The sequence below is a fragment of the Acartia tonsa genome, chromosome 14 (assembly GCF_053477335.1).
Source record: "Acartia tonsa isolate MP-2025a chromosome 14, ASM5347733v1, whole genome shotgun sequence".
NCBI lineage: Eukaryota > Metazoa > Arthropoda > Copepoda > Calanoida > Acartiidae > Acartia > Acartia tonsa.
In genome coordinates, this window is record NC_137273.1 from 12971558 (window position 1) to 12992438 (window position 20881).

Here is a 20881-nt window from a genome sequence, read left to right on the forward strand (position 1 = left end):
ATCACCAATAATAAATAAATAGAAAATATTGACGGAAGTATTATTGAACAAATAAGTTTATTCTTTGTTTGCTTTCAAATAAAAAAATGGGAAATAAAATTATTTGACATAAACAGGTAAACTTTAATTTTAAAGTTTTTATTTTATTTATTTTTCAATAGATACATTAACAAATTCTTTTTTAAAAAATCTTTTATTAAACAAATAGTGTATTAGATTAGGTCAAGTAAGGTGTTGTATTGTATTAATAGATTTTTGCCTGGTACGCCATTTATTAAGGACTCATTAACTCTAGTTTATGTCGGCTTTATGCCTTTAATGAAAGTGGTTAGAGATGATACAATATAATTTTGACAAACTATTTTATTTTAAATCATTTATGCATTTGGTAACTTTCATTCTACTTTTTAGTAGCGAAGCTACCCTATAATTCACTTTGTCCGTCAGTCCGTCCGTAACGATATGGGGATTTTCTCGGCTCCTATTCAAGATAGACAGCTAAAATTTTTAATGAAGATTCCTATTATAAATGCCCATCAATGTACATACATTGTGCTGTCCTTCTGTCTGTTATTTGGGGTGCTAGATCGATCCTAGATTTTCAAGTTTTTGTGATTTTCTCAATTCTTTTTCAAGATAGAGGGCTAAATTATCAGGGATTGAATATGCTCATATTCTACATATATCCAACAAGTTTAATTAAGATTTGTATATCAATTGCGATGCTAGATCGATTCCTAGACTTTTAAGTTTTCGTGATTTTAAAGGTTGCGTGATTTTAAAGGTTTGCTGTTTTACCAATTTTATTATGTTTAATGTTTATTGTATGATACTGCCCTTCAGTAAATTTTTTCCCAATATCCATTCTTTTTTTTGAGCTTCGCTACTTATGGATGTTGGTTAGTGGTTGAATCGTTTGGACATTCAACTTAATGGCCCAACTAATCAAAATTCAATAAGAGTTCCTAAAGTTGATGAGCCAACAAATAAGAAAACGTTTTAATAAAACATTAGGGACTAGTGTAATAAACAGGCCAATGTCACCTCCCTCCCTGATTTTTACTGACATTGTTTATACAAAAATGTCAGAACATGAAAAATTGTCTGAGAATAAACCTTAAATATAAACAAACAACATAAACTTTAAATAAAACAAGGATGACAACATCCATAAAAGCGAAGCTCTGAAACGGTAGGACAAACGGACATTAACACTTGTATAGAGTCAGAGCTGAAAAATCAGAATATAAATGAATAAGAGTCAAAGCAAAATTGTGAGTAAATTTGTTGAAGAACTTCTTGATACAGAATAATGTTTATGGACATACTTACATTTTTAGGACTTGATTATAGAGTTGCTTTGGTTATAATATTGTATATTGTTTTCCTAGGAATCAGTATACCAAAAATTAGAACAATCGGATAATTAGATCACATAAAAATTAGGTGTTAAGAATGTAAAAAATCAACATATTTAATATGGACGTAACGACATTCTGGTAATGATTATAGAGTTGCTACACTTTCTAAATCGTACTTAACTACTACAGGAATCACCATGCAAAGATTATAATCGATAGGACAATTCAAACATGCCTCAATCAATGAAAATAGCTATCCGTCTCAGACGTACGGACGGACCGACCCTTATTATCGAAATGCTTTGCTTCTAAAAAGAATGAAATAAAACTAGAACTGAACAAGGATAATAACAATCATCATTACTGAAGTGAAAATACAAATTTTATTAAAATAGTAACTTCACCTCTAGCTTCTAGTAACTTCGCCTTGAGCCCACAGGGGCATGTTGCACCTCCTGTCCTCCCTCCTTTAAATAGCATAAACTTTTAAATGAGCCATTGTAAAACTTCTCTGAAAATTGTCTATATATTAAATTATAAAATTTCAAATAGCGTTGAATTGAAAATTACTTAGCATTTAGTACAAGTTTGAATTTAACAAAGTGTTTGATATTTGTTACAAACTCGTTTAGTCGATGACGCTTTCACATTAAGTACCCTGTTGAACATTTATACTCCCCCCCCCCCCATATTTTTCCAGTTAATATTAATGTTTAAAGATTTTTTTTCTATCATCGTTCTCTCACTCTTTTTTAATTTTTTTTTTTTGAAGTAACTAATGACATCTGCCCTGTAACTCACTTAGTCCATTTGTCCATCGGATGCGGTCATTCTTGTTTATATTCTACCAGGGGTAGCTTTTCTAACAATTAATTCAACAAAAAATCACGAAACCTTTTAACGTTGTGGAAGTATATTTTGTTTTCTCATGTAAGTGAAGAGGGATGGGTAAGAAGGGGAGGAAAAAGGAAAAGGGGTTTGTGGGGGAAATTTTCCTTTAGAATTATTTGTCAGAATATCATTCCCTTTTTCCTGATATTCTACGAGTGTATGCTGAGTAAACATAATGCAGCATTTTTAAAATTAATACCAAAGTCAGACGGACTCACTTATGAGGACAGTAATAATCAATTCCAAAAATAAATTTTCAGCATTTGTTTATTTTTTTTTTTTTGGCTTGTCGATTTCGGCTATAAATTGCCATGTTGATTGTTTAAAGATAAAAAAATTGGTGGGCTTTTAAATCTTGTTAAAATGGAGTTTGGCAGATTTCTAACACAAATATGGTTTTTTATTCATAGATTAATGTTTAGTATCCGAGGCTTTGCCCCTAGCTTACATATATGGCCTCTATATTCGAATATGAAGGGATAGTGTAGAAAAATAGCTTAAAGCTATCACAAACCTATATAAACCTTCCAAAAATGAAGAATCAAAGGATTCATTGGTTAGCACGATTTTGACGGATTAACATTTATATCTTAATACTTTATTTTTTGAAATACAGCATAGAGGGGAGATAAAACTACCCCAAATCGTATTTTCAATATATTTCAAAATAAGGTGGGGGGAGGGGGTTGTTATCAATGATCAATCGGACAAAGTTTACTAAAATGTAACTGGATGTTTTTAAAAGCGAAGCTTTTCTATAGGGTCGGTCCGTCCGTCCGTACGTCCGTCACAAACGGATAGCTTTTTTCATTAATTTATGCATGTTAGAATTGTCCTATCGATTTCAAACTTTGCATGATGATTCCTTTAAAAGTTAGGTACGATTTAGAAAGCGTAGCAACTCTATAATCATAACAAGAATGTCCGTACGTCCATTTTAAATATGTTGATTTTTTACTTTTAACAACAAATTTTTATGTGATCTAATTTCCGATTGATCTGATTTTTGGTATGTTGATTCGTGGAACAACAAAGTATAATGTTATAAGCAAAGCAACTCTTTAATCAAGTCCTACAAATGTAAGTATGTCCATAAACATTATCCTGTATCAAGCAGTTTTTCAACAAATTTACTTACAATTTTACTCCGATCCTTATACATTTATATTCTGATTATTTAGTTCTGACACTATACAAGTGTTAATGTCCGTTTGTCCTACCGTTTCAATGCTTCGCTTTTATGGATGTTTTCATCCTTGTTTCTTTTATATCTTTGTCCCCATTCTAGCAAAAGACGCTTAAAAGTTGACCAGACCAATTTACTAGAATTTTACTACCCATTAGCGGATAATACAAAAGCTATATCAAGAATTTATAAACAGGTGGGAAAAATAAATATAAAATATTTTTCAATTTTAAGGACAAAAAAAAGAAGGTAAAAATATTCTAATATTTTTCTTCTCTTTCCTATTATAAAATATTCTTGTTTTTCAGTAGTTTTTAATAAAAAAAAAGCCAATTTTTGTGTCTGTCTGTTTATGATGTTTTTTTTTATTTCTGACTGTAATGTTATAAAGTGCAAATATTTCACTTTCCTTCCATTTCCCTACCCTTTAAATACCCGCGCTTTCCCTCCCTTTGATGCCACTTACTCACAGTTTAAACTACTTTCTCGTATTCATTCGAATCCGGTGGATAGGAACCGGTTCTCATCCATACGAAAAAACTATGTCTAGCATCGTATTATATCCAGCTTTCTACAAATAAAAAAATGTACAATCATAAGATTAAAACCAGTTTTTTTTAGCCCGTGCCTTCGGCACCACGGGGCTAAAAAACTGGTTTTAATCTTATAATTGTACATTCTATATCCGCGGAAAGCCGTTTATAATACGATGAAAGAAATAACTATTCCAGCATGACTTCGAAACCGATTCGCATCCGCTGAATTAGAACTGGTTCTATGTCATACTAAAAAATCATGAATCGTAACAAATTATAGCCATTATTTCACGAATTTACGAATACTAAAATAAAAATCATATTAATAATAACAGTTTTTTTAACCCGGAACTTGGGCCCTTTGGGTCTATCAAAAATGGATTTAATATTATAATTTTTAATTTAATTTCCGCGGAAAGTTGTCTGTAATACGATGCAATTAATAACTATTAAAGTATAATATCTTAAAATATCAGAAAAAAGAACTTCCTGTACTTATAGCTGAGAGTTGATTTAAAAGTTTTATTGTTATAATTGGTTTACTGCAGACAGTTGCGGACTTAAATGACAGCTATATAATAATTTAATCACACATCAATAGCAAGATACCAATTACCATAAATAATAGATATAGGAAGTTTAAATGGAGCCTAGTCCCCACCCCACTCTTTTCATATTGGAAGAGTAGTTTTTTTCCCTATTCAAGGGATTGGGGGACCTAACCATGCATTACCCTAACAATGTATGACTACAAAGTACCAATATAACCTAAACTAACTTGATATAGAATAACAAACAAACTAATAAAAAATACCCCCACCTTCTTTATAATTTTGCTAGCCGTTACGCCCCTTAGAAGCCTCTAGTGGCACTTTAAATGTTTTGTTTTGTTTAAAAATAATATGATACCTATTTATGTTGCAATTCAAGTTTCTACGATACCTAGCTATGTTGGGTAGGAGTCTCTATACATAAATTTTTTTGATTTTTTGTGATCTCTCTTTGGAGGGTTGTGGTACCCTCCCCCAAAATAGTTATAAACCTTCCTGGGACCTATGAGAAGCTAACCTGTTGAGGAGAACCTGATCATTTGGTACAAACAGACAGAAACACAGACAAACACACATCCTGTTACTTTATTATAAGGATTACAAACTAATTTAGTTAAAAATAAGTACATTGTACTTTATTTGACAGTGCTGTTAAAAAAAGGATATTTCAAAGCTATATTTTTTTCCAATTTGATGAACTGAAATTAAAAAAGATTACTTTTTAGTAGTTTTTTTGGCCTAGGGTTAAGGGTGCCCAACATGTAATTTTTTATATTATCTTAAAAATTAAATAATTTTTGGGGGGAGATTGATGGAGTATTTTTTCTGTGCTCTAAATTAAAATTGTATGTTATGTTACAAATAAATCTTTTTAAGTGATAAATCAATAAACTGCATATTACATTGAAAATAAAAATTAATTAATTTAGTAATGCTTTTTACACTTAGGAGGTTAAAACCAAGTTTTAGAAGAAGATATAATTTCTATTTTATGCAAATCAAACCTTCAGAGATAAGACAGTGGTACATCAACAATCATGATAAACAAAAGTAAAATTAATACTTCTGTAGATTAAAGTTTTTGGAAGAAAAAGTTTGTATGCTTCTAGTTTGAACCTTACAATCAGTAATGAGTTTACAAAAATTAGAGATAGTATGATTTATATTCCAATGTCCCTTCCCTCCTGCAAAACTGGCATTACAATCTATTGATGATATCAATATTTACCAGCAAATAAAAAGTACTTGATGATGGTTTTGACATCTTAACGAGAAACTCAAAATTCACAATTGCTAAAATCATATATTTGACATGGAATGGCTCATGTGACGTAAAGCTCTTAACCAAACTTTGCAAAACAAAAATGACAAACCAACTCTAATAGTTTCAAAAATAGTCCCTTTCGGAGCAACGCCCTTTAAGGGGCGATTCGTCATATTACACAGTTGCTTTTTATAGGTTATTTTAGGTTAGGTTAGATGGTTGCCCCGCAGGGTTAGAGCCACCCCCCCCCCTGGGATAGAAATAGGAGAAAAGATAATGTGAAAATATGACGAATCGCCCCTTAAGAGGCATTGCTATGAAAGGGACTATACCCATATATATGTTAGCGTAAAGTTGGAGGGTAAAAAGTTGTACTTCAGACGAGCCATCCCCTGACCATGTAAATTCCTAAGAGAGAGAAAAAAAGGGGCCGAAAGGAGGGGGAAGTAATCGCCCCTTTTGAAATAGTAAGAGTAGAATATTCTGCCACTTTAAAGTTGGTTTCAACCTCCTAACTGTTGAATAATTTAATAATAGATATATATGCATGCATTTATTCAATTTAAATACTTTTTGCCTTAGGTATGAAATAATAGCTATTGCTTCAAATACAAGGACAATTAAGTTTTAGGTTGTTGAAATACTACAAATTGCCTTTTTGGTAGTATAGTGTGTTTCATATTATAGAAACCTTTGCTACTCAGAAAAAGTTAAATAAACTATGTATGTAGTTAATTTAGATAATAGAAATTTGAAATTATCCTACAATTAAAATAAATTTAAAGCAAGAACAACCATGTTCAGTTCAAGAAACGCCAAATTAAAGTGTGTAATGTGTAATAAGGTTTGAGCCGGCAAGAGTGTATGGAAAAAGCGAGACAGCTGTTCAAAACTTTGGATATTGATGGCAATGGAGAGGTTTCTGAGGTGAGGATAGATAGATAGATAGATAGATAGATAGATAGATAGATAGATAGATAGATAGATAGATAGATAGATAGATAGATAGATAGATAGATAGATAGATAGATAGATAGATAGATAGATAGATAGATAGATAGATAGATAGATAGATAGATAGATAGATAGATAGATAGATAGATAGATAGATAGATAGATAGATAGATAGATAGATAGATAGACAGACAGACAGACAGACAGACAGACAGACAGACAGACAGACAGACAGACAGACAGACAGACAGACAGACAGACAGACAGACAGACAGACAGACAGACAGACAGACAGACAGACAGACAGACAGATAGACAGACAGACAAATAGATAGATAGACAGATAAACAGATAGATTAATTGATTGATTGATTGATTGACAAATAGATATATTGATAGATAAATAGAAATATATTTAGATACATAGATGGATAAAGTTAGATAGAGAAATGAAAGATAATCATATGCACAACATATAAATAAGCTTTTTCTGTCTGATACATAAAAATGATATTTATGGATTAGATAGACTATACTACATAGATAAATTTTTCATTGATTGATTGATAAATAGATAGATAGAAATATGTATTTATATTGTAGGATGAGTTTATAACTGGGTGTCTAGCAGATCAGGGACTTATGGAACGGGTTTTAAGGTGAATAGTTTTTTATGAACACGCAATTGGAAATTTTAGAATTTATCCTATTACTATATCCTTAGCTACTAGCGGCTTAGCCCCTAACCTCTAGAGGTTTTGCCCCAAGAGGTTTGATCAACCTAATTTTGTGTTATTTAGATTTTAAAAGAAAAAGTGAAGAAAAAAAAATTTGGGGGGGGTTATTTTTTTAGTAGGGGGGGTTAAAAAGGTTAGTCGATCCCCTTTTTAAATTTTATTTTCATTTAAGGGGAGGTTGAGGGTGTCCCACCCCCCAAGAAAATAGCTTAACACCATTACAGAACCAGTAGTAATATACCCTGAAGAAAAGAGTCCAATAGGTTCAACGGTTACCGAGATCTTAATGGGCGGACGGACAAACATCATTCTACTTTGTATTATAGATGAAAGTAACGGGATCTCTGTCTGTGTTTCTGTTTGTACCAAAGGATATTACTAACTATTAAACAGATATGGTTCTGCTTTACAATGTACCTGCTCACACTAAAAAAAATTCCCACCAATTTTTTAAAATTCAACTCTTTACAGGTCTCTAGACGATTTCAGGCTGTAATATTTCTACATTCGAGTCTCTTTTTAGCCTTATTTTCTGTTCTTAATTACCATTTCCCATTCCGATTTCTACTGTGTTGCTTCTAGATGTCGTTTTCCTTGATTTTTCAATGTTATTTGTTGAAATAGATATAGAATAAGTGGAAATTGTGAGAGATTCTCGCATACCCACAGAGACAAAATGTTTCACAGAGCTGGCTTTGACTTTACCCCCATCCCCTCCCCTGACTAAGTAGGAACATATTGACCAATATCTGAGGACTATGATAGCAACCTAAAAATACGACAAAAAAGCCCCTGTCACTATTTCTACGTATTCCATGTATAATATTCCAATTGAATATTCAATATCCACATTTTTAGAAATTCTGATGCGGCTGTAGAAGAACCAATTGAGCCAGTGGTCGTAACAACCGCAGGTGCGACATTTTTATAATTTTAGCAGGGCTTGGCAGCCGCCTCTAACCCTCAGGGACATCAACCTTTTGGAATTTAAATAAAAAAACTAGAAATATGAACCTTACCCAAATATGGCAATCTCTTTTTTTTCAAAATAAAAATTCAAAACATCCAAACGGGTTAAACGCTTAGTCGCGGCTGGTACGCGGATGCCGAGCCCTTATTTTTAGTAGCATGCGCTCTGTCTGTACTGCTATGGAATACATTTTCCACTAAGGCTTCGAAACAGATTAATATCCACAGGATTAGAACCAGTTCTCAGCCATACAGAAAAATCATGTATAGCATCGTATTACAGACAATTTACCACGAAAACTATGATAAAATCATAAATCGGGGCTAAAAATCTGGTTTTAAACTTATAATTTTTTTAATATACGTGGTAAACTGTATTTAATACGATGCGATACTCAAATAACGTGAATTTTTTTCAAGAATTTATATTTTTCTCAGCTGTTATCTAATATAGACTGCTGAATATATTTTGTACTAGGAGCTTCACTGTTGATAATGTCATCTTAGTTTAAGTTTAAATAGAATTGTACAAGATTGGATATAATAATTAGAAGATTGCACTTAAAATTTTCTATGCGATAGAGGCTAGAGCCCAGCTTTAAGGGAGGTGATACAGATATCAATATGGGGTGCTATTGTATTGTTAGTCCCCTACATAATTAACATACTAAAAAGTTAAAAAAAAAAGCATCCCTTGATTAGTAAACTATTTTTTAAAAATCTGTTAACAGTCTCCGTAAATGTTAAAGGGTGGGAGGTGTGTTAGCCTTGTCAAAGGAGGTGGACACCTAGGGGGTGTATTCACCCCTTTATTTTGCCAGGGGGCTCGATACATCCTCTCTTAAGCACGCTTCTGCTTATAATTTTATTCTAGGAATTTTATGTGAATTATTTTTCTATCCATGTGTATGTAATTTTTTATTCATCTATGATTCTATTCTAGCTATTTAACATGTTATAAAAGTAAGTTTTTACTGTGTACAGTGTTTCTTCTTAATATACAATGACATAGTTTCACCTTTGATGTTTAATTAGTCACTTACAACTTTAAATTTTCGATTTTGTGAATTTCCCGCCAAAATGAACCAATTACATGTCTCTTAATACGACATACCGGCATTTGATTGGTTGACTGGTGACAAAGGAGACGCGTGATTGGTTTATTTTAGCGCGAAATTGAAAATTTATCCGTTCTGTACACAATTCTGTTTATTTTCATGTCAGAGACAACGTTAATTTTCTTGAAATTCCTAATCAAAGTTTAATGGTAAGTATTTCATATATCATTGTTCATTGTGCGTGTTGAATTGGTCTATTTTGAGTAGCAAAGCTATTCCATAATTTACTTTGTCATCCATCAGTCAGTCAATAACGCTATAGAAAAAATGTTATTTCTTGGCTGCTATACAATATAGATGGCTGATTTTTTTTGTAAAGATTACCTATAACAATGTGCATCCAGTATGTAGTTTACTTGGTCCTTTTGGTCTGTCAGTCATGATAAAACAATAAAATTAAAGTTGAGACACATATAAAAATGAGTAACCCAAACCAGAGGTGAATTCTTAAAAAAACTTTTTTTGCTCACTGCCTCACTAAAATAGTGAGGGAAAATTATCCCCTCTAAATTTTTAGCGAGTCTCACTAATTTTAGTGCGACAAAGAATGTTTAGTGAGGCAAAAGTTTTTTTAAGAACCCACCTCAGGGATCCTAAGGGATAAGAAATGGGATTTACACTCCACAATTGCAACAAAACACACTGTAGTTTATTACCTGAAAAAGATAAAAATGGACCATTTTACCACACCCTTGGACATCTTAATAGTTTCATATATATGTATATTATACATGTAAATAAATTAAAATAAAATAGGTTATATCTTAAGAAAAAATTGGGATAATGAAAAATTACTGTACAAGAATTTATATTTCTAGTTTGATTTTATGTTAGTCGGCGTTTTCTCAGTTTTGATCATTTAAGTAAACAAATCTTTTTAAAAATATTGCCGTTTTCCCTAATAGACATTGTTAAGCACAAAACTCCACCTCCTTATTTTTATATTATATTATGAAAATAAGTGCATGAGGTGGGGTATGGCACTGCAGGAACAGTGCCCTTAGGTTCACCATTAAAATAAAATCCCCCCCTTTATTATTTTTTTTTTTAAAAGAGGGTAGTTGAATGCTTAACCGTTGGACCGGAGAAAATATGTTGATTTTACAAGCTGGCTAATATCATGATACCCCGCTCCCCTCCTTAAGACTTTACCACATTTTCTCTCCTGACCATTCAGAAACGCATTAACCGATTGAACTATATTAGCAACCTAAACTAACGAAAAAAATTACCTTGCCACAATATTTACGTATTCTATATCCATAATGATGACATGTTTTCAGATGATCTAGAGTTGGACTCTGACATAGAGGAAGAGGACTTCAGCTGAAGATGACCTGTAGCAAGCATCAAATCTTTGTACACATTTTTAGCCAGATTGGGGTGAGCCGAATTTCAGCCAATCACAGCGCGGCATTTCATAAAATGCTGTGCTCTCATTGGTGGAAAGTTGGCTCACCCCGATCTGGCTCACCACTAAAATGATTTAAAGATCCAGCTCTGAGGTATTTCCAAAAATTGTTGTGGTAAACATACCTTTATTCCCGACCCCGAACGTTCTTGCATTGGATCTAGGTTTTAGGGGTTCATATGTCTGTATATTCATGTTGGTGGGTGGAGCTTATTTGACTCTTTATATGTAAAATCTTTTTTCTATTTGAACATTAGAGTAAAACGCTAGAGGAGGAAGGGGTTAAATAACTGTATGTCTTCTAACCAAGGACCCTGTGCCGAATTTCAATAGGGTCTTTGAAAATCAAAGAATAGCGTCGGGAATATTAACACAGCCAAGTCGCTACAAAAGAGCATAAAGCAATATGCTAGCAAACGAAAAAGGTCCTTGACAGGTGGGTCCTGGTAGTTGTCTTGGTTTAATACATCTATACTATTCTTTATTCTTAGAACACTTCTTTACTTAAATATTTTTCCAAAGAAGGTGTCCTAACTTTTTTGATTTTTATTTAAAGTAGATAGTCGGTGTTTTTAGTAAGTAGTAGATGTAAAATGGTCCATAGAATTTAAATATTTACAAATAACCCTCCCATCTTATTTTGATCTATTTGAAAATAAATGCAGAGTTTTTTGGTTTATCCAAATTAAAGCCCCTACATGAACCTCTAACCCTACGGCGCCCTAACCAAATCTTTTCCTTGACCATTTTACATCTACTACTTACTAAAACACCGACTATCTATTTTAAATAAAAATCTAAAAAGTTAGGACACCTTCTTTTAGAAAAATTTTGATATTTTCTAGATAAATCTGGTTTTAAGATCATTAACCCAGGCCTTTAAAATTAAATTAATCCTTTTATCCCTGGTATAATAGACCCAATAGGCAAGAACAAACCATTAGTTTTAGTCCCTAATTATATATTGGTTACGAATCCGATCCATTTCCACTGGATTAAAGCCAGTTATGGACCTATACTGAAAATTCAATATCGTATCGTATTATAGATAATTTTCCAAAAGAAAAAATCATAAAACAACCCTTCTTTTGTTAGCTCAACTGAGCCAGAAAAACTGGAATTAAAAATTAGCAGTTTTTTCCGCGGAAAATTGTCTATAACTTTGAATCACCTATTTAAACAATTAAATCAAAATGTCATTATATCATCAAACTCTATCTATATACTTAACTTACCTAAATATAATACAAATTATGAAATATACAAATTTTAAATCTAATTTTTGTGAATTTTAACCAAATATAAAAACAATTTGATTCTGTTCTTTAAAGTTCCTCTTTAAAGTTCCTTTAAATGATAAAGAATATAATTTTTTGTTTAATATTTGGACTATTATTGAAATACATTATTTCGAATTTTGATTTTGTATTTTGTGTATATCATCAAAGTGCGTTATTTTTTTTGCAATAATTCGTAAAATTGGGCGCAAGCTTCCAGTCAAATGCGCTTGTTCGGTCAAACTGCACTTAATTTTGATGAAACGCATCTGTATAATTAAGAACAATTTGACCTAATAGGCGCATTTGACTGGAAGCTTGCACTGTATTTTACGGAATATTGCAAAAAAATGACCCTCTTTAAATATAATCAAACTCTAAATAAATTTATTTATGTAATATTAATATCTAAAATATATCATTTAAACCTAAAGTAATGTTTTCTTATTTGTATGTAAACAAGGATGACAACATCCATAAGTAGAGAAAGACAAAAAAAATCAAGGAATCTGGATGACCCTGCCTGTTTTGCTGGCATCCGAAACCTTTCTATTATTGGAACCAGCCCCTCTTTACGTCTGTATGTCCATTTGTATGTCTGTACATCTGTATGTTACAGACAGCTCTTATTGTTAATTAAGGCATGTTAAAATTGTCCTATAAAATTCAATCTTTGCCTGATGATTGATGTAAAAGTCGGGTTCGATAAATTATGTGCTGCACCTTATTATCTCAGCTCATATTGGGGTTAGAGGGCTAAAAGATGTTTGATCAGTGAAGATACTCTATAATTCTATATGTCTGTCTGTTCGTCCTTCAGTCAGTCCGTAATGATAAGGGGGAAATGTGATTTTATCAGCTACTATTTAAGATAGAAGGATGAAACTTCTTGTCAACATTCCCATCATGAACCCCTAACAAGTTGGGCCCCTTGCCGCACCTTAATTAGTCGTGGATGTATATATCGGGGATACATTTCCTTTTTCTTTTTATTTTCATATTCTTCCAAAATGTAGGGAGTTTGTGGTAATTCCACATGATTAGGGATGGCAATCGGCTTTTTTGTTTCGACACATTAATACTGACCACATATTTCTTTCAATTCATTGATTTTATCTTTAACTTTTCAGTTTTCTTGAGAGTTTGAAGGGCCAAGAAAATAAATAGCTTTATTGACTAATTTGCATTTTCTCTCAATTTTTACTGAATCATTGATATCCTGTATTGACACTTCATAATACCCAAGGTTCAGTTTGCAAGTGCAACCTACCAATTCTATCATTTTATCAATAAAATAAACAGATATGTTTCTCCATTTTAACCCTTTCCTCATATAATAAGAGCATCATAAAAATTCATAATAGGGGAAGATAAAAGGAATAATAGTTAGAAGAGGGAAAGAAAAACTGGGCAAAAGAAAAAAGTAGGAGAGAAGAGACAATGAGAAATAGATGAATGAAATATTGTAAGATTAGGGATATAAGGATGTTATCTATCAAGTTTACTTAAATTAAACTAGGGCAATCTCTAATAAATGTATAATACAGAAATAAGTAGGAAGAAATGGAAAACTATTTAGCCTTTAGTTAGCCCAGACTGTGTTTAGTCTAAAATTGATCATAGAAGGTACAAATTTAGAATGCTTCAAAAAATACAAAATTTTTATTCGGTTGGGAAAAAGATTTTATTAGAATTGTTAATTACAGGAATATTAGTAAAGTTTCTGTCTTACTCTACTAATACTTTAATAGAAATATTTAAAAGAACCAACCCTAATAATCTTGTTTTGAATTTTAACTTTTTGTCTGTTTGTGTTTGTGTTGATGATTTTCACTAAGCCTTGTCTGCTTTTAAAATGATTCTAGCAACATTCTATGTGCTAGGGCCCAAAGTCTTATCCAATTATCCAAAATAAGAACTGTTACTTTAGTTCTAGTACCCAAAGACAGCAAAAAATGAATTTTATATTCATTGTCCTATCCCTATATCCCTGAATAACCGAGTTGTTGTTTTACCTGATGTATATAATGTTCCAATTGATACAAAAGATAATTTTGATATTTTTGAAGGAACACAGTAATAGTGTCTGACTGATTATGACGTAACAAAAAAAATTAGCCAATGAGAGGCCACTATAAATTTTACCATTTGTCAATAACGGCCTCTCATTGGCTAATTTTTTTTTGTTACGTCATAATCATTCAGACACTATTACTGTGTTCTTCTTAGCCAAATTAATATTAGAAAGAATAAAAAGAAAAAAAGAAAAGAAGGGTCTAGCTGTAAATGTTAAGAAATGAATAAACATGCTCTACAATTATGGCAATCTACACTAGAAAATAAAAACTTAATATTTTTATTTTTTGAGTGTGGCATAAAACCAATTTTGATCCAGTGTAAATCAATTGGGGTATACACTATACATAAAGTAAATTAAAGTTAAAATGTAATATATATTATTAATTTTGATTAACATTGTGGTCAAAGTTTGGTGGTTATTTAGACATTCACAGTTATAGAATAGCTCTAACAATTAATCAATTTTCAAAAAAAGTCACTTTATCTTTCTTAGGAATATTTATTATGTTTATCCAGTTTACTTTAATACTTAAAATGAAAATTTTTTATTTTAACTTTACTTTTTACTTGTATTGACATTGACTAATCACTAGAGATAAGAATTAAAAATCAAGTTTTACATTCAGGGAAGAATAATTATAAAAAAACCTATGTTTAGAATATAATTTTTAAATTCCAGAAACGTATGGAAGTAGTACATATTTTATAAAATTTCAATCTGCTTGATTCTGTTAATAATATCATTCCCAATAAATAAAAAATTAAACTTTTTCAATGTTTTTAATTTCATTTTAGTTTTTTCTTTTCTGTATAAAATTCATAAAGATTATATAAAGAAGGTAAAGAACAAATTTTAGGTCAGCCAAATAAATAGCCACAATTCAAGGATGACTCAGGCTACCAATCTTTAGATTATGTCAGCCAATCCTTATACTAAAGTAACAGGATGTTTGTGTATCTGTGTGTCTGTCTGTGTGTCTGTACTGAAGGATCTTGCTAACCGCTGAACCGATCAGGTTCTCCTTAAAGGGCGAAAATAGGTTTGATATAATATGAGCTTATTTCAAAGGTGCCATTATATAGATTATAAATAACTTAAAGACATTGACATATTTAACTGTATAAGTCTGTTTCTAGCCAAAAACCGATCCAATTCGTCAAAAGAATTACGTCATTTTGCGTAACCAATGTAGTTCCCTAAGAAATCCAAACATCACTGCATCACACAAGGCTGTGTCTGAGGGTTGAATTATAAAGCTTCTGTTCAATCATAGTCATAATGAAGAGGAAAGGATTTGACAGACATTGGATGCTGCAACTTTTACTTTTGATCAAATAAATTTATCATAAAATAATTTTGTAAAAGTACATTGAAAAAGTAAGGGCTGAACCACTAATTTTTAAAAAATATTTCAAAATTAAAATATTATTTTTTTTGCTAAAAGTTGCATCATGTTTGTGTGTGTGTGTTTGTGTTCCGTATCGTAATTAGGGTAAATATTTCATAAGGGATTAATCACAGATCCTCATAGAGAAAATAAATTTTAAAACGTATTATTTGCCCTTGACGCTATAATTAAAAATGAATAAAATAATATATAATTAAAACAAATAAACATTTAAATTATCATATAAGATACATGCCAATATAATAAATTTAAGAAAAATAGTGAAAAAAAGGTCTTATAATGATTAAAAAAAACGATTTTGTTGACTATCTGATTTATCATGTGTTGAAGTGAATGCAAAAATTGTAAAATCTACTTAAGAATTTTTTTGAATTTTTAAATTTAGCATAGTTATTTTAAAAGTATGTAATGGCACCTTTCATATAAGCTCATATCATATTGAACCTATATTCGCCCTTTAACAGGGTAGCTTTTCATAGGTCCCGGGAAGGTTTATAACTATTTTCTTGGGGGGTGGGACACCCCCAACCCCTCCAAAAATGAAAAATCCCCCCCCCAAAAAATTTTTTTATATTTTAACTAAAATTAAAAATGATTCCTTCTGATTCCCCCCCCCCACAAAAAAAAAATTTTCAACCCCAAAATATTTTTTTACTTTTTCTTTTAAAATCTAAAATAAGAAATGGGGTTATCAAATTCGACTCCCCCCTCCTCAAGTGCCCCTAGAGGCCTCTAGGGGCGTAGCCGCTGGTAATGCATAATGTATTTACCTCATACGGGCGGGATTGACGTCCAGGATTTTTTTGACTTGATGTACTGTCTAGGTCCTAGAATCCAGAATGACTAAGGGTGACTGATACGCACCCTTCTATGTCAAACACCCAAGGGTATTAGGTGAAGTAACATCCATCAGACAACCAACTCTCTGTGATGCACGACCTATGTCTGAGAAGTCCTAACTGTGCATAGTAATGAGTTGCACCTGTTTTGGGTCAAGGCATCTGACATAGTAGCAGTGGGAACCATTTTTAACATCTTTAAATATGACACGGTGTTGGACCAAGATTCAAACCTATCACTTTCCCAATGATGAGTGGGTGGGCTACAATGCATAATGTAACAAACATTTACTTAAGATGATAATCATAGACTGTTCTCAAGATATAGACTTGCAAAGCCTTAGTACACTTTAAAAGTTCTTTGAATAGATTACATCTTATTTTATCACCTATAATATGTATTTTTTTAATTTTAAAAATTAATCTCATATTTTATGCTAATAATTTTGAACATTTCTTAATTTTAAGATCCTTATTGATATTTTGTAAACTAAACTGTTTTAAGGTAATTGGTGATATTAAATAGGTTTTTCTGTTCTATTGCTTCCACATAATCTTTTATAAAGATAAAATTAAATATTCATTCTTTAATTCTTTTTTATTTAAAAATACACAAAAAACATTTATTCATAATTTTACTAGATAACTTTTAAAGGGCGAATATAGGTTTGATATGATATGAGCTTATTTCAAAGGTGCCATTATATAGATTATAAATAACTTAAAGACATTGACATATTTAACTGTAAAAGTCTGTTTCTAGCCAAAAACTGATCCAATTCGTTGAAAGAATTACGTCATTTTGCGTAACCAATGTAGTTCCCTAAGAAATCCAAACATCACTGCATCACACAAGGCTGTGTCTGAGGGTTGAATTATAAAGCTTCTGTTCAATCATAGTCATAATGAAGAAGAAAGGATTTGACAGATTTGACATTTGCTGCAACTTTTACTTTTGATCAAAAAAATTTATCATAAAATAATTCTGTAAAAGTATATTGAAAAAGTAAGGGCTAAACCACTAATTTAAAAAAAATATTTCAAAATTAAAATATTATTTTTTTGCTAAAAGTTGCATCATGTTTGTGTGTGTGTGTTCGTGTTACATATCGTAATTAGGGTAAATATTTCATAAGGGATAAATCACAGATCCTCATAGAGAAAATAAATTTTAAAACGTATTATTTACCCTTGACGCTATATTTGAGGCACTCTTGCGTAAAATATTTTGACGGAAATTAAAAAATTAATAAAATAATATATAATTAAAACAAATAAACATTTAAATTATCATATGAGATACATGCCAATATAACAATCAAATTAATTTAAGAAAAATAGTGAAAAAAAGGTCTTATAATGGTTAAAAAAAACGATTTTGTTGACTACCTGATTTATCATATGTTGAAGTGAATGCAAAAATTGTAAAATCTAAAAAATTTAGCATAGTTATTTTAAAAGTATGTAATGGCACCTTTCATATAAGCTCATATCATATTGAACCTATATTCGCCCTTTAATTCTTCTTATCATATAATTAGTGATTTCATTGGAATTCAAAACCCATGCAATTGGTGAAATATGAATACCAAGAGCATTGATAATAGTAACTAAACTATTAAGTCCAGAATTTTTACTATTGATGACAATTAGTACAATTATTGCAGCTACAACAGCTAAGGTGATTCCGCCAGTTATCTTTGCATTGTCAACAATTGAAACTTGTGAAGGAGATTTACTTAGATTGCTTTGTTCAATCCATTGGGATTTAATATTACTTTGTGGTAAACCAGTCTCTGAATTAGTAGATAATGATTTGTCATCAGGTTTATTTGCAGCTAGATTTTCATTGACTGAATCATCTAAGTGGATAACCTCTATTGTGTCAATTGATTCAATAACATTCACAGTTTCATCTTGATTAATAATACAATTTTGTTTGCCATTTTCTCTTAATTTAGAATTGAGCTCTGATCTTTCATTGGTTTCTGAAGTTTCCCTGTATATAGGAGTTTGTTGGTTGGATTCTCCATTACAGCTAACTATCTTAGTGTTGAGATCAGTTATTGTTCTCTCTGCTTCACTGACAGCAATAAAGGCAACTGAAGGTATTGGAAGATTTTGTGATATGGAATAGATCTTTGAGTTTTGCTTTTGATACTTTGTTTCATGCTTTCTACAACAAATGATTTGTTTAAACTTTTGAATTGCATTACAGGTTTTCTGTTTGTAACATTTACTAATTTTTAGTCCAATTGTAGCAATTACAAGAAATATAACATGAACTGGGAACACCATAAAGGCTGTGTTGAAATGGTCTCTTTGCAATTGAACACCTTTAACAAAGATCAACTGTTGGACTTTAGCTTTAACACAAATAGTGCCATATTTTAGTGTTAGAAAAAGGTGCTCTATAACATAATGAGAAATGGCATAGCAAAGTCCAATTTTGAATATCCTTTCATGGTCCATACTTAGGTAGGATGTTGAATCTAGAGTAAGAAATATCTTATAACAAACAATCATGGTCATGCAGAGAGCAATAATAGGCATTAAATTACCACCTCTCAGCCAACTACATGTCAAGTTTGGATAGGATTCAAGAGCTGGTTGTACAAAGAGTGGAAACTCCAGTATTATTTCAGAGACATTATGCCATAAAAGAGTAATCATTGCTAGAACATTTAGAAACTGCATCTGATATGTAAGAACTGTAATGGGTAGAAACTATCAAACCTTTAAATAAATTATTGTATTTGAATAAGCTGAAATCAAACAATAGCCATGCTTAAAGCTGAAAATTAAAATACAACTTTCTATAATTCAAGAATCACTACTCTGGGGATTTATTTTACATCGGATTTTTTTTAGGGGGTTATAAACTAACATCTTATTTAATTTCGAAATTATCCCAAAGAATTTGTCCTAACTATTGAGATTTTTTTTAAATAGCTAGTCTGTATTTTTTGTAAGTAGTAGATGTAAAATGATCCATAGAATTTAGATATGCAATCGGTTGTTTTAGTAGACCTCTTATTTTTGAAGTAATTTAAGTTTTTTTTAAAAAATATTAAGTTGGTTTTAAGTTAACAAAAAAAAAGAAAATTGCCATTATGAACAAAAATAGTAAGATCTTTGTTTTGATACCTTACTTTTTTAATTCTGTTGAGTAATTATAGAAGAATATATTTTGTTAAACCCCGTTCAATCAAAACTTTGAACTTTGGAAGCTCGTCACGAATGGGTTAAGAAAAATTACAAAAGTTAGGACATGTTCTTTACCTAACAATTATGTTGAAGTTGTGATTAGGTGATTAGATGGAAGCTGAAAGAAGGGTCAAATTATAGTTTTTTTAATATGTGTGGAAGTTAATTACAATCTTAACTGGGTTTAGAAATCAATTTTATGTTTGACAGATTCTTTCCTGTTTTTCTGCCATCCGGAAGATTATGATAGAAAGAATAGCTTGTCATAACAAACAGGAAACCAACAATGCATATAAAAACTTGTAGAAATATCTTGATAACAGTTGGTAAACTAATTAACTCCATAAAAATTATTGTCAAAATCATGGTTATTAGTATAACATTTTTCTTTGCTTCCAAACTGAAGTAGACCATTATTAAAACTGAATTATTTTAAGAATTTTGTGTACAAAAGTATTTTTAATTGAGAACACTTGGCTTAATAAACAAAATAACAAAACACTTTATTTAACACAAGATGCAATGAGGATTTCTATCAATTACTTGAAAGTGAAGCAACAAGTATACCCCCTCCACTAGATTTAAAATAGCTTCAAAGTATAAAATGACAGACAAATCCAATCATTTTATGTAAGGACTACTGGCTACAACCCTAGAGGTCTCTAGAGATACTGGAGGACAGGGGTGGGTGTGTAATAAAATATAAAAGATGGAAAAAATTTTAATGTTAGAGGTATATATAAATTTGCATCAAATTTTAAGGATTTTTATAAAATTCGTTTTTGTAAAATTCTTTATCTAAAAGCGCAAATACAATTTAAGTTAATTAATTTTGACATATGTGATTGGTGGATTGAAAACTACCTGTGCTCTGATTGGAGAAGCTTAAGTGTCATACATCATTCAACCAATTAGAGCACAGCTAGTTTTTAATCCACCTATCCCGGATGTCAAAATTAATTTACTTAAATTGTATTTGCGCTTTTAAATAAAGAATTATACAAAAACTTATTTTATAAAAAATCCTTTAAATTTGATACAGATTTCAAATCTACCTCTAACATTAAAATTCTTTCATCTTATATATCTTAG

At 31.0% G+C, this 20881-nt stretch overlaps 1 protein-coding gene across 1 annotated transcript in view; it reads left to right on the forward strand.

The window, feature by feature from the left end:
- The window catches only part of LOC145306437 (neurocalcin homolog), a 31912-nt gene extending 19224 nt beyond the window's left edge, over positions 1-12688 (forward strand). Inside the window, exons 12-15 of the mRNA XM_080148532.1 lie at positions 6634-6716; positions 7347-7402; positions 8339-8394; positions 10851-12688. Coding sequence (XP_080004658.1) covers positions 6634-6716; positions 7347-7402; positions 8339-8394; positions 10851-10897 — 242 coding nt within the window. The 3' untranslated portion in view covers positions 10898-12688. The remainder of the gene's footprint in view (positions 1-6633; positions 6717-7346; positions 7403-8338; positions 8395-10850) is intronic.
- Positions 12689-20881: the final 8193 nt, after the last annotated feature.